The sequence below is a fragment of the Prionailurus viverrinus genome, chromosome C1 (genome assembly GCF_022837055.1).
Source record: "Prionailurus viverrinus isolate Anna chromosome C1, UM_Priviv_1.0, whole genome shotgun sequence".
Classification (NCBI taxonomy): Eukaryota; Metazoa; Chordata; class Mammalia; order Carnivora; family Felidae; genus Prionailurus; species Prionailurus viverrinus.
Genome location: NC_062568.1, coordinates 172,212,683 through 172,228,373, shown reverse-complemented (window position 1 = coordinate 172,228,373; position 15,691 = coordinate 172,212,683). Strand labels below are relative to the sequence as shown.

At 36.1% G+C, this 15,691-nt stretch overlaps 1 protein-coding gene across 15 annotated transcripts in view; it reads right to left on the bottom strand.

The window, feature by feature from the left end:
- Window positions 1-15,691, bottom strand: part of TUT4 (terminal uridylyl transferase 4) — a 217,202-nt gene that overhangs the window by 58,989 nt on the left and 142,522 nt on the right. For 12 of the 15 annotated variants that reach the window (XM_047869584.1, XM_047869590.1, XM_047869583.1 and 9 more), the window contains 4 exons: window positions 8,259-8,378; window positions 7,878-8,090; window positions 3,737-3,911; window positions 117-817 (listed from right to left, as the gene is read on the bottom strand). In XM_047869584.1, coding sequence (XP_047725540.1) covers window positions 117-817; window positions 3,737-3,911; window positions 7,878-8,090; window positions 8,259-8,378 — 1,209 coding nt within the window. The remainder of the gene's footprint in view (window positions 1-116; window positions 818-3,736; window positions 3,912-7,877; window positions 8,091-8,258; window positions 8,379-15,691) is intronic. The other 3 variants (XM_047869595.1, XM_047869596.1, XM_047869594.1) reach the window with 2 other exon arrangements.

Below are 15,691 nucleotides of genomic sequence, written 5' to 3'. Positions count from 1 at the left end.
GAAAATAACAGTCTACCATCATAGAAGCTATTTTTACATTTCTGAATCTAAAAACTATAAATACAGTCCTACAACAACCACAAAATCTTACAGACTGTTTACAAACGGTATCCTACCTTGCCAGAGGTTAAAATAAACTTATCAAACACATAATATAATTCCTGGGTGGGGTGGTTATCATCATCATTAAAGTCAGAAGCATCTTCTGTAGCTTTGCAGTTGCAGGAGGTAGCAGATGTATCAGTGCTCACAATCTGATGTGAACTCTCTGTTTCTATATTTGACTGGCAGTCTGTACCAGAAGATTCATCTGGGTCAGGGGATTTATAACCAATGCAATTACACTGGCTGAATTCCTTTTTTAGACAGGTTTCTGACGGTGCTAAATCATCTTGTTTCTTAATTGATTTTGGCTCTAATTCACTGCCTCCACTGGTAGAAAGAGATGAAGATTCCTGTCCAAGTTCAGCCAAATCTAGCTCATTTACCAACAAACTGTCATCTTCAGTAATACATCTCTGTGATGTACATTCCATTTCATCATATTTATCAGGTTGACCTCTTTCAGCATTTATTTTTTCTGTGCTTTCTCCATGTAGAATGCAACAACTGGATGCCATATTGTCAGACTTCACTGGTTTCTTATTGCTTATTTTTCCCTTCTCTTTTTTCATGGAATCCACTGTAGATTTATTTCCACCCTTCCTCTGAGGACAGGCAAAATACCGATAAGCTGCCCTGAATCTCTCCACAACGTATTCATAAACAAGCTGGCTGTTTAAGCTCCGTGCAACATTCCTCTTAACTGAAAATGGATCTAGTAAAAAAAGAAATGGTCAGTAGCTAAGTATCCATCAACGAACTACAATTCCAAGCTTACCCAAACAGATTGAAACTGCTATATTCTCAGCACAGTACATTCTCCCAAAGCTTTTTTAACCTAAGGTCAAAGTGAGAGTTCCTACAAACTGAGTAGGAAAAATACAAGAGCAACATCTTTTCCTTTCTTCTGTCATAAAATAAAAAATTAAAAGGAAAAGAGAGAAAAGAATAAGGTTAATTAATGAGAGAATGGCCAAAGAGACCAACTCAATAATTACACAATTTTTTTTTAAATTTATTTAAGTACTCACTACAACCAACATGGGGCTCAAACTCACAACCCCGAGATTAAGAATTGCATACTGTTGCAGACACCATGGTAATTACAAAATTACAATGATAAAACTGGCAGAAAAAGCCATGCCATTTATACCTTCCTGAACTGTTACTGAATAAAATTTTCCAAACCTCTAGGACCCATTAATAATTTTCATCTCTTATCATAACATTCTTTAGCGACATGCTCCTTGCAACTTAAATAAATGATAACCTAAAATTCTTAAAGCTTCAAGTTAAAAAGTACGGATTTTGGGGAGCCTGAGTGGCTCAGTCAATTAAGCCTCCAACTCTTAGATTTCAGCTCAGGTCCTGATCTCTGTGAGATTGAGCCCCGTAGAGGCTGGGCATGGAGCCTGCTTAAGTTTCTCTCTCTTGCTCTGCCCTTCCCCTGCTCATGGCCACTCACTCTCTCTAAAAAAAACAAAAAGGAAATACTGATTTTAACATTTAACTTCAATGAGTTCAAAAAATTAAAGAAAGGAAAAATTGAAAAGTAGGAAGAAAGAGACCAAAGAAAGTAAAAATTAAACCAAAAGTTAAATTTTTTTTTTTAAACTCTAAGGTCTTTTCTTTTTTTTTTTTAACGTTTATTTTTATTTTTGAGACAGAGAGAGACAGAGCATGAACGGGGGAGGGTCAGAGACAGGGAGACACAGAATCTGAAACAGGCTCCAGGCTCTGAGCTGTCAGCACAGAGCCCGACGCGGGGCTCGAACTCACAGACCGTGAGATCATGACCTGAGCCGAAGTCAGCTGCTCAACTGACTGAGCTACCCAAGCGCCCCCCAAAAGTTAAATTTTAATCCAGTCTAAAATGAGTATATATCAACCACATTTTCATTATTAAGAAAATATAAAAGACTTCTAAATGTTTATGGGTTTTTGGATTTTATAAACCTAAAATACAAATATGCCTCAGGAAAAAAGAATACATGGATGACAGCCAAAAGACAATGCACATTTTCTCCACTACTGAAGATCATTAAGTAAAAGGATTAACAGGACAGGCTTCAGAATGTTAACAGGTTTGGGCATCTGTGACTTTTTGCTGTTATCTAAATCCACAGGCTGTTCTCTACACTCAAAGGCCTTTCCTGGCCTTTTTACTCCTTGTAGAAGAAGAAAAAGACAAGAGAAAACAAATTATGATAGTTATAGGCTTCAGAGCTCATTGATTTACTGTATGTAAGTGTACAAGATGTGAGTAACTGAGTGTATAAGAATATTTGTGGGTTTAGGGGTGCCTGGGTGGCTCAGTTGGTTAAAGCATCTAACTCTTGATTTTGGCTCAGGTCATGATCTCCTGGTTCATGAGATCAAGCCCCGCGTCAGGCTCTGCACTTACAGAGTAGAGCCTGCTTGGGATTCTCTCTCTCCTCACTCTTCCCCTCCCGTGCTTGCCCTCTCTTTCTCAAAAACAAATAATATATTAATATCATTAACATTTTTTAATACATTTTTAAAAAATTATTTGTGGGTTGGGGTGCCTGGGTGGCTCAATCGGTTAAGCTTCCAACTTTGGCTCAGGTCTTGATCCTGCAGTTCATGTGTTTGAGTCCCATGTCGGGCTCTGTGCTGACAGCTCAGAGCCTGGAGCCTGCTTCGGATTCTGTGTCTATCTCTTTCTGTCCCTTCCCCACACATGATCTGCCTCTCTCTCTCTCAAAAATAGAAAAAACATTAAAATTTAAAAAAAAATATTTATGGGTCAGAGAAGGCCAAAAGAGGACTGAGGGAACAGAAAAATATGTAGTCTAAGCAAACTAAAATGATGGACAGAAATTCAATTTCCTATCTATAAAAGTGAGTGAAATGCTGCATGATTTAAATTTTCTAAAAACCACTCTATCAATTTGCATCCCTAAAGATCTTAATATTCTTGGGATTTAATATGAAACTTTTTGTCAACATCAATTTTTTTTTCTTCAAATCAATCTTTTTTTTTTTTTAATCTTTAACCATATTTAAGCTGAGGTGCTTTTTTTTTATGTTTTTGAAGTATAACTGACATACAATGTTACATTATAGTTTAGGTGTACAACATAGTGATTCAACAATTCTGTAGTTAATGCTATGCTCACCAGAAGTATAGCTACCATCTGTCACCCTACAATGCTATTACAACACCACTGGCTGTATTCTGTATATATACTCCAATGACTTACACATTCCATAGAGATGAGGTTAGAGGACAATGAAAACCTGTATTTTAAAGTTATACTTTAACATAATTTTATGACAGAACCTTATAGGAATAAGATTGTTCTGAATAACTATTCTATGTGTCTATATTTTTGAAGTTTTTCATAACTAAAAAATAAACATAAAGGTATGTAATAAGCTAATAATCCTAACGAATATAGTATTTATAGATTGGAAACCTTAAAGTAAGTATTAATCCTATAAAACTATCATGGACTTGATAAAGAATTTATCTAAAATATATAATGACAACCTAGTGGTATATATAGTGCTATAAAGCCAAGGGATGTAATTTATAGCACTGTATTAGAAACAGATGATGAATAGCACACAATAACATATTCTCTAAATGAAATATAACGTATCATCTCACCTTCAATGGCTATTCGCCTTTTAGGCCAGTTTTTGTTTTCTCTTGTTAAAATATCTTGTATCCGTACACATATGACATATTCTTCCAAAGCAAAATCCAGTGTGTAAAATTTTAGCAGCTCTAACCATAATTGTCCCAGGGATACCTGATTTGGTGTTCCCAATGTTAAAGGAGACTAGAAAAGAAAAAATACTTTTCATTTAAGCTTCACAAAACTATAGAATGATTGAATTTTCAGTGTGAAAAGACCTAAGAGATTAACTTTACAAAAACTGAAGCATAAAGAAGTAACTTGCCAAAAAGCAGTTTGTGGCCCAGCTGGGAACATAGTCCTAGTTTACCGACTCCTAGAATTTTATGTTCTTCCCAATAAACCAGTGATTCTTAACCTTGGCTGCAAATCAGAATCACATTGGGACCATTACAGTATACTAAATACCTGAGCTTCATACCATTCCTACCTCCCATACCCTTCCCAAGATTCTGATTTAACTGACCTTGGCTACATACTAGGCCCTGGGATTTTTAAAGCCTCCTAAGTGATTCATGTGCATCCAAGGTTGCAAATCACTGCACAGCAAATACTAAACTATTATAGGTCCTTATTGCAGCAATTACTTTAAATATCTAAGTAAATGCCCTGGGCTTTCAAAAGCTAATTCCTTCATTCGGCAAACTTTATTTAGAACCTACTATGTCCTGTGCTGAGGATATAAAAAATAATGAGAGCTCACGCTTAAACATAATGGTCACCATGCATCATTCACTCCTTTAAATGCTGCAAATACAGTAGCTATTAATTCTAACAATTCTATGAAGTAGATACTACAGGGCAAGGATTTGACTCAGGACCACCTGGCTACTGATTTTGTTGCTAATCACTACACCTACCATACTGCCACTCAAATAAGGTGAGGTTCTCCCTTCACAGATTATTAGAAGAGGAAGAAACAATTTAACAATTACAGTAAAGACTCTGTGCTAAAATGGGCCTCTAAATCGGGGGGGGGGGGGGGGGGGGGTAGTTAACAAAAGAGGTAATACCTGAATTCTAAAGGAATTAGCTAGATGAAGACTGGCTAAAAGTGACCACTAAGGAGCATAAAGACATGAAACAGTCATTCACTCATTCAATTCTACAACTATTCATTGAGTACCTACTATGTGCCAGGCACTTGGGATATATCCGTGAAAAAAAAACCAACAACCTTGCCTTAGTATATCTTACTTTCTAAGGAAAGAAGATAACAAACAACAACTTAATAAGTACATTACATAGCAAGTTACAAAAAGGAAAAGTGCTGTGGAAGTAAGAAAAAGTCGAGTAGGTTTAGTAAAAAGGGGATGGGAGTATGGAGCAGGACATGGTTTCAGTGAAACAGAGTGGTCAGGATAGTCTTGCTCAGAAGGTATCATTTGAAGAAGAGGGAAAAGTGTTCTAGGAATAGGGAACAGATAGACCAAACACACTAAATAGAAGTGACTAGCTTTAAAAAGAAAACCATGAAAGCTAATGTGGTAAAGAAGGGAAGAAGAGAAGAGGAAAACAAAGAGCTAAAGAGTCAGCTTTTATTCTAAATTAAATGAGGAGTGACTGAAGGGTTCTGAGTGTGGAGAGGAGGAAGGACATGATAAGACTTAAGTTTTTGAAGAACCATTCTGCCAAGAAGTGGTCAAATTCTGAAAATATTTTGAAGCAGAAATGACAGGATTTCCTGACAGACGTGATATGGGGCATAAAAGAGAGAAGTAAAGGATGATTCCAAGGCTTCTGACTAACTGAAAGGATGCAGTGCCATCAACTGAGATGCAAAAACTGTACGTGGAGCAAGAGGAAGACCAGGAGTCCAGTTTCAGGCATGTTAAGTTTAAGACATCTGTTAGGAGGGAGCCTGGGTAGCTCAGTTGGTTAAGGGTCCGACTCTTGATTTTGGCTCAGGTCATTATCTCACACTTCATGAGATCCAGCCCCATGTCGGGGCTCTGCTGGCAGTGTGGTGCCTGCTTGCGATTCCCTCTCTCCCACTCTCTCTGCCCCTCTCCTGCTCATGCACGTGCATGCAGGCTCTCTCTAAATAAATAAATAAATAAATAAATAAATAAATAAATAAACAAACAAACAAACATTAAAAAAGTAAAATAAAAAAAAAGACATCTCTTAGACATCTAAGTAGAGAAAGTATATAGGCAGTTGGAGATACAACTATAGAGTTCAGGAGAGAGGTTTGGCCAAAGATTTAAATTTGGGAGTATCATACAGATGGTATGTAAAATGCATGCAACTGAATGAGATCACCAACAGAGTGCAGATAGAGAAGAAAAGCAGTGAGAAGGGAGGATCGAGGACTGAGCCCTGGAGCATGCCACCATTAGGAGACTAGAGAGAAAGGGAGAAGACAAAGACAGCAAAGGAGACTGAGAAGGAACAATCTGCCATGGGTGTGCTACCCTGAAAGTTAAGACATTTTTCAGAAGGGGCACCTGGGTGGCTCAGTCGGTTAAGCGTCCGACTTCAGCTCAGATCATGATCTCTCGGTCTGTGGGTTTGAGCCCCACATCAGGCTCTGTGCTGACAGCTCAGAGTCTGAAGCCTGCTTCGGATCCTGTATCTCCCTCTCCCTCTGCCTCACGTCTGCTCATGCTCTCTCCTCATCTTTCAAAATTGAATAAAAGCTTAAAAAAAAAAAAAAAAAAAAAATTAAAAAAAAATTCTTTTTTTCAGAGAAGAAAATAATCAACTGGTAAATATGGCTGATAAGTCCAAAGAGATAAAAACTGAGAAGTGACAACTGGATTTAGCAATGTGGAGGATAACGACATTTGATGATACAAGTTTTGGTAGACTGACAAGGGTGAAAGACTGAATGCAGTGAGTTAATAGGAAACAGAAATCAGAAATAGTGAATGTGGACAATTCTTTCAAGAAGCTGTACTGCAAACGGGTGCAAAGAAGTAACTGGGAAGGAAAATGATGTCCTTATTTTGCTTTAAAATGGTGGCGGGGTGGGGGAGGAGGCACCTGTGTGGCTCAGTCAAACAACTGAGTCTTGATTTTAGTTCTTTCGTGATCTCAGGGTTTGTGGATCAAAACCTTGCCCCTCACCCATCCCCCCAACGCTGGGCGTAGAGTCTGCTTAAGATTCTCTCTCTTCCTCTCACCACGTGTTCTATCAAAAAAAAAATAATAATAATAATAAATTAAATTAAATGGGAGAAATAAAAGCGTGTTTGATTCAATAAAGAATGAAAAATTGCTAACTTAGGCAGGAAAGAGAAGAATTGCTAGAGCAAAGTTCTAGTATAAACAAGAAGGGATGGGATTAAATACACAAGTGTAGAAAATGACTTTAGATAGCAACTAGGGAAGTTCCTTTATGAAAGGAGGCATCAAAGCAGACTATGTGAATGTAAATAGTAGCAGGCGATAGTGGGAGTATGTAGAAGTTCTTTTGACTGCTTCAGTTTTCTCAGTAAATAAGCAAAAGCATTAGCTAAGTATTGGTGGTTTGAGAAGAGAGTAGAAAGAAGTCTAGGAAAGTAGGAGTGTTGAAGGGACTAAGAATAAATGTTCCGGGAACTACATAAAATTCAATATAGCTGGAGTAATCATTTCAGTAATGCTTACATTTCTGTAGTAATATGTCTATTTCAGAAGACTACATACTTCTGGAGGACACAATGGCTATTCATCTTTCGTTCTCAGGGCCTCAAGATAATGTCTGGCACATAGCAGGTCCTTAATAAATGAATGTTGAATGATTAAATAAGCAAGGCACCCCCTAGGGGAGGAAAGGGCCTTTATTTTTCCACCAATCTGGCAATATTATTCCCACATGCTAAAGTTTTGGTCACCGCCCAACTCCTGAAGGAAATTTTCCTTGTCTAAATGAAAAAGATACAAAGAATTACCATGACATGATTCAAACAATACACGTCTTCCAAAATGAGGTATAAATTCATTAGAGAATCTCAGTACTGAAAAACTAAACCAGATCAACCCCTCACTTTACAGATGAGGAAAATGAGGCCAAGAGGCTTACGCAAAGTCAGTCCAGTCAATCTACTATTAAAATAGCTTCAATCGAAGGCATCACAAATCCTACAGATAGAAAAGCCAAAAACAAAAACAAAAAAAGCTTACTTTGCCATGTTTTTCCTTCATGGCATTACTTTGGTTGTCTGTTTCTGTCTTCTTGGTATCATCTTTTGGTTGGTCTGCCTTAGCTTTGTTTTCCTCAGCAATTGAGTTTTTCTCAGTTGCACTACTTGAATTATATTCCCACTTCACAAACTTCTCTTCTACTATGCCCTTCAGCTGAAAGTCATCCATTCTTTTTGGGTCAAAGCCTTCAATCTATATAAAAAGGCATTCCAAATTGGTAGTGGAAAAATTATTTACAAAAAAAAAAAAAGATGGACAAACAGACAAACCAGAATTCCAGCTTAATATGTTTGAACAGAGCACTCTGCAAGAGCAAACTACGTATATACATGCAAATATATGTCACAAATTCATGCTTACCCAACTTCCAAGTAAGCAAGGAAGAAGAGGGGGTTTTCTTTGTTGTAGAAAAAACATCACCATTAAAGCAAAACAGTAAGAAGGGATTCCGCCATCAGTTTGGGAGTCAATATAGCATAACTGCAAAACGAAGGGGGAAAAAGTACTGCCATTTAGCTTTAATTTTCTTTGTTCCCCTCACAATAGGAGCAGCTGATTTTTTCCTGCTATAATCACTGTAAAACATTTAAACAATAAAAATTATAAGGAATGACCTGAAATCACACTACCCTGAGATAAAATTAACATACTGATCTTTCCATTCATTTCTTTATTGTATATAAAGTCACATATATATTTTAGTTTAATGGAATATCATACATAGTGCTTTTACTGTATACACATTTTTAAAATATTATTTTATCTTGCTTCTACTTCTGCCTCAATGTTAACAATATTCTATATACTCTTTCATGCCTTTTTCTCTATCTATACTCTAGTAATCATATACAAATATATTCCTATTTTCTATATAAATGCAGGAAATATTTTATGTTTTATGTCACTCTTACCAAAATTGTGTATTATAGACATGTCTCTGTATATTCTGTATATATTCTTCTCCCTTATAATGTACAAAGTTCCTCTAAGTCAATTAGTACAGATCTAATACATTTTTGTAAGTTTATTTATTTATTTTGAGAGAGAGACAGAGAGACAGAGAGACAGAGAGACAGAGAGAGAGAGAGAGAGAGAGAGAACGCTGACATGCAGTGCCTGATATGGGGCTCAAACTCACAAACCGTGAGATCATGACCTGAGCCAAAATCAAGGGTTGGACACTTAACCGCCTGAGTCACCCAGGTACCCCATCTAATACATTCTTTTAAATGCTTAAATTACAGTCTACAATCTGGATAGCTACTCAACAGATTCCCCAGCAAAGATATTTATATTCTGTTCCCAATTACTGCCATTTTAAGCAATGCTGTAATATATTTTATCCTTATATATATTTCCTAATTACTAGTGCTTATTTATATGAGCTATATTCCCAGCACTGTGTTTACTGTATTTAAAAATGTGTGATATATCTGAATTCTAATAAATACGATTGTTTTCCAAAATCACTACAAAAATTCTTCTTTTCACCAGTAACATGAGTGTACACATACATGTTCCAACACTAAGTATTACCACTTTTTAAAAATGCCAATAGGATGTATAAGATGTAATTATCTAAGAATTATTTCAATTTGCATTTCCTCAATGCTAAGAGATTATACAATTTTCTTAAGTTTAGTAACCATTTAGATTTGCTCTTTTCTGAACTGCCTATTGAATCTTTTGCCAATTTTTCTATTTGCATGCACTGCCTATCACTTTGTATAGATTCATTTTACATTATAGTTAATAACCCTTTATAGCTGATATATGCACTTCAACAATGTTATTTTTCCCAATCTGTTTTTATTCTGACATTATTTAGGGTACTTTTTATCATATAAAATATATTAATGCACATATAAATATGCTTATGTAATGCAGCTTCAAGGTTTCCTATCATGGCAAAAAGGTTTCCCCAAACTACAGACAACATATACATACTCTTAAGTGTTCTTCTAAAATTTTGATTTTTCATTTAAGTAGAATTTATTTTTGCATTTAGTGTCCTAAGGATCCAACATTATTTTGTTTAAGAAATATACAGTGTGACACCACCATTTAACAAATAAACCATTGTTTTATCACTGAAATCTTTCATTTTTTCATTACATTAAAATTTCATTATAGTAGGATCTACTTCTGGGCCTTCTATTCTGTTCCACAGATCTATTTGTCTATCCCTACGGCAATGGCATATACTTGACTAAAGCAGTTTTATAGTGGTAAAGTAGGTCCCGTTCACTAGTCTTCTCTTTTTGAATTCTTTTGGCTATTCTCATTCTTCCATATTAACTTTAAGATCATTTTATCAACTTTTAAAAAAACTCTTGGTAATTAGAACTACTGTACATTTGAAAGTTAAATTAAGGCAATATTACATTTTAAGGGTACCATTTCCCTATCTGAGATCTTTGTATCTTTACATTTTCCAAAATTTTTGGAGTTGTCATCAATTACTCACTTCCCCTCCACTCTCATATCCAATACCTCTACAAGTCCTACCTCCAAAACCATCCCAAATGAGTCTGCTATGCTTCATATCCATTCTAACCCTGCAAAGACCATTATCACCTCTGGCTGATATATTACAGCAGCCTGCTTACTGGGCTCCCTATTTATAATCTTTACCCCAGAAAGATCTTTTCAAAGCATAAATCACATCAAGTCATACACCACTTTTAAAACTCTTCCCGTGCTTTCTCGCCACAATGAAAATCCAAATTCCTTACCACAAGAACTTTCACTCTCACTTGCTTCATTCCAGCCACTCCTGCCTTCCCTTCTGTTCCTCACAAGCTCATTTGTACCTTAGAAGCTTTGTACTAGCTATTTGTTGGATGCTATTCCCTCAGACTTTCAAGTGGCTGGTTACTCATGCTCTGAGTTTAAATATCACTTTCCCTAACCATCTAGTGTAATGTCACTCTCATATCACATCATCTCATCTTTACAGTACTAAACTCTACCAGATATTGTGTTACTTATATATTTGTTTACTGGCTGATTCTTCCACAAATATGTGAGCTTCCTGATAGCAGGACCCTACATAATCTTGTTAGATGTTTCCAGCACCTAGAATATATCTAGCCCATAGGAAGCATTTAACAAATGTTTGCTGAATAAATGAATTTGTTCGGATTTCACTTTTACCTATCAATAATATAATTTGCTTCCTGTACCCTTGTTATTAAATTTATTCTTTAGTATTCTATAATTTGTGACATGGTCACAAAGGTAATATTTTTGTTTCCACTCTACCAGGTTATTTTTATGACAGAGAAAACCAATTACTGCATATTTAGTCATCTTACAAATTCCCTTATTAATCCCAATAATTTTAAAAAAATTTTTTAAACGTTTATTTTTGAGAGAGAGAGACACACACACACACAGTGTGAGTGAGGGAGGAGCAGAGAGACAGAAAGACACACAATCAGAAGCAGGCTCCTGGCTCTGAGCTGTCAGCACAGTGCCCAACGTGGGGCTCGAACCCACAAACCACAAGATCATGACCTGAGTTGAAGTCGGATGCTTAACCGACTGAGCCACCCAGGCGCCCCTAATCCCAATAGTTTTTTAACTAAAGTTTTGCAGGTATACAATCATATCATTAATAAATTTTACTGTTTTTCCAATATATACATTATTTCATTTCATTTTCTTATTTTATTTTTTAAATCTCCCAAAACGATGTACAACTTCACTGGTAAACTTCTCTGTTGTATTCTTAATTCTAACACATATGGTTTGAGTAATTCACGATTTAAATGATGTTTATTTTTTTTAGTAAACAGCCTTTATTATTAATTTCCACTACTAGTTAAGAGCTTTTTTTTATGAAGAATAAGTCTTTTCAGCATCCATGTTTTTTTCCACTTCAAACTGTTAATATAATAAATTATGTTAAGAGGTTTCCTGATATTAAACCATTCGTATATTCCTGAAATCCTGCATAGTCATGGCATATAACCTTTTGTATTCCACTTGTTTATATTTCATCTAGACTTTTGCATCTATATAAGTAAGATTAGTCTATACTTGGATTTTTTTTACTTTTTATTTTTCATTCTCTTATTTATATGATAAAGATAATAATCACTATAGTTTAATGGCTTAGTAAATTTAAGAATACAGAGTCCTGGCTGGATCAGTCAGTAGAGCATATGACTCTTGATCTTGAGGCCATGAGTTCAAGCCCCATATTAGGTGTATGGCTTACTTAAAAAAAGAAAAAAAAAAGTACAATTAAAAATGAAAGGATAAAGAACACTTATAACAAGAGCTTTAATCTGGGGCACCTGGGTGGTTCAGTCGGTTAAGTGTCTGACTCTTGATTTCGGTTCAGGTCATGATCTCACAGGTTCATGAGTTTGAGCCTTGTGTCAGGCTCTGCACTAACAGCTAACAATTCCACTTGGGATTCTGTCTCCCTCTCTCTCTGTCCCACCCCTGCTTGCACACACATGCACGCTCTCTCTCAAAATAAATAAACATTTTTAAAAAATTAAATAGGGGCGCCTGAGTGGTTCAGTTGGTTAAGCGTCCAACTTTAGCTCAGGTCATATCTCACAGCTCGTGGGTTTGAGCCCCACGTCAGGCCCCGAACTGACAGCTCAGAGCCTGGAGCCTGCCCAGATTCTGTGTCTCCCTCTCTCTGCACCTCTCCCGCTCATACTCAGTCTCTCTCTCTCTCCCTCAAAAATTAACATTAAAAAAATTTTTTAATTAAATAAAATAAATAAGAGCTTCAACTATTCCACTAGAATAAATTCTCATTTCTCCAGAGTACTATGACAGGAGTAATGGCCTAATGACTAAGTCAAGTTAACTACAAACTTTTTTGCAACTGTAAGAAACTGTTAATGTATGCTGTTAACACTATTGGACATCTCACAGAGGAGTAACATTAAGGTAGTTTAAGAGAGAGCTCTTAAAACACAGGGATCTCATAGCCAAGCTGTGGGAACAACCTTAAAGTCTATCAACAAATAAAGAGATAAAGAAAAATTGGTATACAAATACAATGGAATCTTATTCAGCCTTAAAAAAGAGAATTCTCTCATTTGCAATAATGTGGATGGGCCTACAGGACATTTTGGTAAGTGAAAGAAACTAAATATAGTAAGACAAACACTTATCTCTCTTATGTGCAGAATCTAAAACAGTCAAACTCAAAGGAGGAGAGAGGTTAGAATGGTGATTACCAGAGGCTGGAGGAGAGGGAAATGGAGAGAATTTGGTCAAAAGATACAAAATGTCAGTTATACAAGATGAGTAAGTTCTGGTAATCTAATGTATAGCATGGTGACTATAGGTAATACTACTGTTAGTATATACCTAAAATTTGCTAGGAAGGTACATCCCAAGCATTCTCAACACACACACAAAAGGTAACTATGACAGGTAACAGACTGGTGATTATTTCACAATTAATACATATATCAAATTATCAAGTTGTACAAGTTGTATTTACACACACACACACACACACACACACACACACACACACACACACACACACCCTGCCTAGGGATCTCTTTTTTATCCTTGTATGAGTATTTTTTAATTGCCTGTCAGCTGGGCCTCCGGAATTTTTTAAACTAAATTATAACTGACACATTACATTAGTTTCAGGTGTACAACACTGTGATTCAACAACTCTATATGTCATGCTATGCACACCACAAGTGACTATACTGACCATCGTCCCAATGCTATACCTTTCACCCATGTGACTTATTCATTCCACAAACGAAAGCCTGTACCTCCCACTCCTCTTCACCCAGTTTGCCCATCACCCTACCCTCTTCTCCTCTGGTAACCACCAGTTTGTTCTCTGTATTTATAGGCCTGTTCCTTCTTTTTTTGTTTGTTTTTTAGATTCCAGATATAAGTGAAATCATATTGTATTTGTCTTTCTTTGCCTAACTTATTTCACTTAGTATAATGCCCTCTATGACCATCCATGATACCACAAATGGCAAGGTCTTTCTTTTTTAATGGCTGAGTAATATTTCATTGTGTATGTGTACACACACACACGAGCGCGCACACACACACACACACACACACAATCTTCTTTATCCATTCATCTATCAATGGATAGTTGTGTCACTCCCTTATCTTGGCTATAGTAAATAATGCCAATAAACACAGAGGTGCACATGTCTTTTGGAGTGTTTTCTTTTTCTTTGAGTAAATACCCAGGAGTGGAATTACTGAATTGTATAGTACTTTTGATTTTAATTTTTTGAGGAACCTCCATACTATTTTCCACAGTGGCTGCACCAATTTACATTCCCATCAACCTTGCAAGAAGGTTTCTTTTACTTTACATTCTCACCAACACCAGCTATTTCTTATCTTTTGATAAGACAAAGTGTAATGGCGCTTTTTTTTTTTTTTTGGAATGGCGCTTTTGATGTGCATTTTCCTGATGATTAGTGATATTGAGCATCTTTTCATCTGTTGGCCAGCTATATGTCTTCTTTGGAAAAATGTCAATTCAGGTCCTCTGCCCATTTTTTAACTGGATTATTTGGTATTTTGGTACTGACTTGTAAAAGTTCTTTACACATTTTGGATATTAAGCACTTGTCAAATACATCATCTGCAAATATCTTTTCCCATTCAGTGGGCTGCCTTTTTATTTTGTTGATGGTTTCCTTATAAGTACAAAACCTTTTTATTTTGGTGTAGTCCTGATAGTTTATTTTTATTTTTGCTTCCCTTGCCTAAAAAAACACATCTAGAAAAAGGTTGCTAAGGCTGATGTCAAAGACATTACTGCCTATGTTTTCTTCTAAGAGTTTTATGGTTTCAGGTCTCACATTTAGGTCTTTAATCCATGTTAAGTTTGTTTTTGTATATGGTATAAGAAAGTGGTCCAGTTTCATTTTTTTCCATGTAGTGGTCTCCAGGAATTTCTTTCAGATGTCAAATACTGCTAAAATTAATTCTTTTTTTCTTTAAAAATTTTTTAAATGTTTGTTTATTTTTGAGAGAGAGAGAGAGACAGAGCATGAGTGGGGGAGGGGCAGACAGAGAGGGAGACACAGAATCTGAAGCAGGCTCCAGCCTCTGAGCTGTCCACAAAGAGCCTGACACAGGGCTCGAACTCATGAACCGTGAGATCATGACCTGAGCCGAAGTCAGACGCTCAACCAACTGAGCCACTCAGGCGCCCCTAATTCTTATGTTAACCAAAGAAAAGTGACTCTGAGTCAGGAAACTTGACTATAAAGGGCTGATAAGGCTAAATAATTTTAAAAGGCTTTACTTAAAAACTATTTCCTATTACTGGGAGGCTAAAATTAAGAGAGGAGACAGCCAGAGAATAGTCAAGAGCAATTTCATCACATCAGTTACAGAATAAATTATATTCATATACTAGAATTTTTCTGAACTCTCAAATTGTGGAAAATCTGTGCTTTATTATAAAATGTACAATGTGGCTTAAAACCTCAAGATAAATAAAGCTGTTTTAAAAAAAGTCTTTGAGAGAAAAAATACACCAGGAATTATTTCTAGGTTTCTTACAATAAACTCAGCAAATGAAAACCATGAAAAAAAGCTCTTTGCAACCAACACAAGAGCCAAAAATCAGGCACACTGTTCTGCTGGATCTAATAGAAAAGAGCCACTCTTAACCAGCTTCATACTGCATTTTTTTAGTGTACTTCATTGACTAGTACATTCAGAATCAACAGAAGTTTGAGAAATCTTCTAAGAGCCACTTTAGGAAACAAAGTTAATAGACTACATTTTTTTTTTCCAAATGAAAGTAA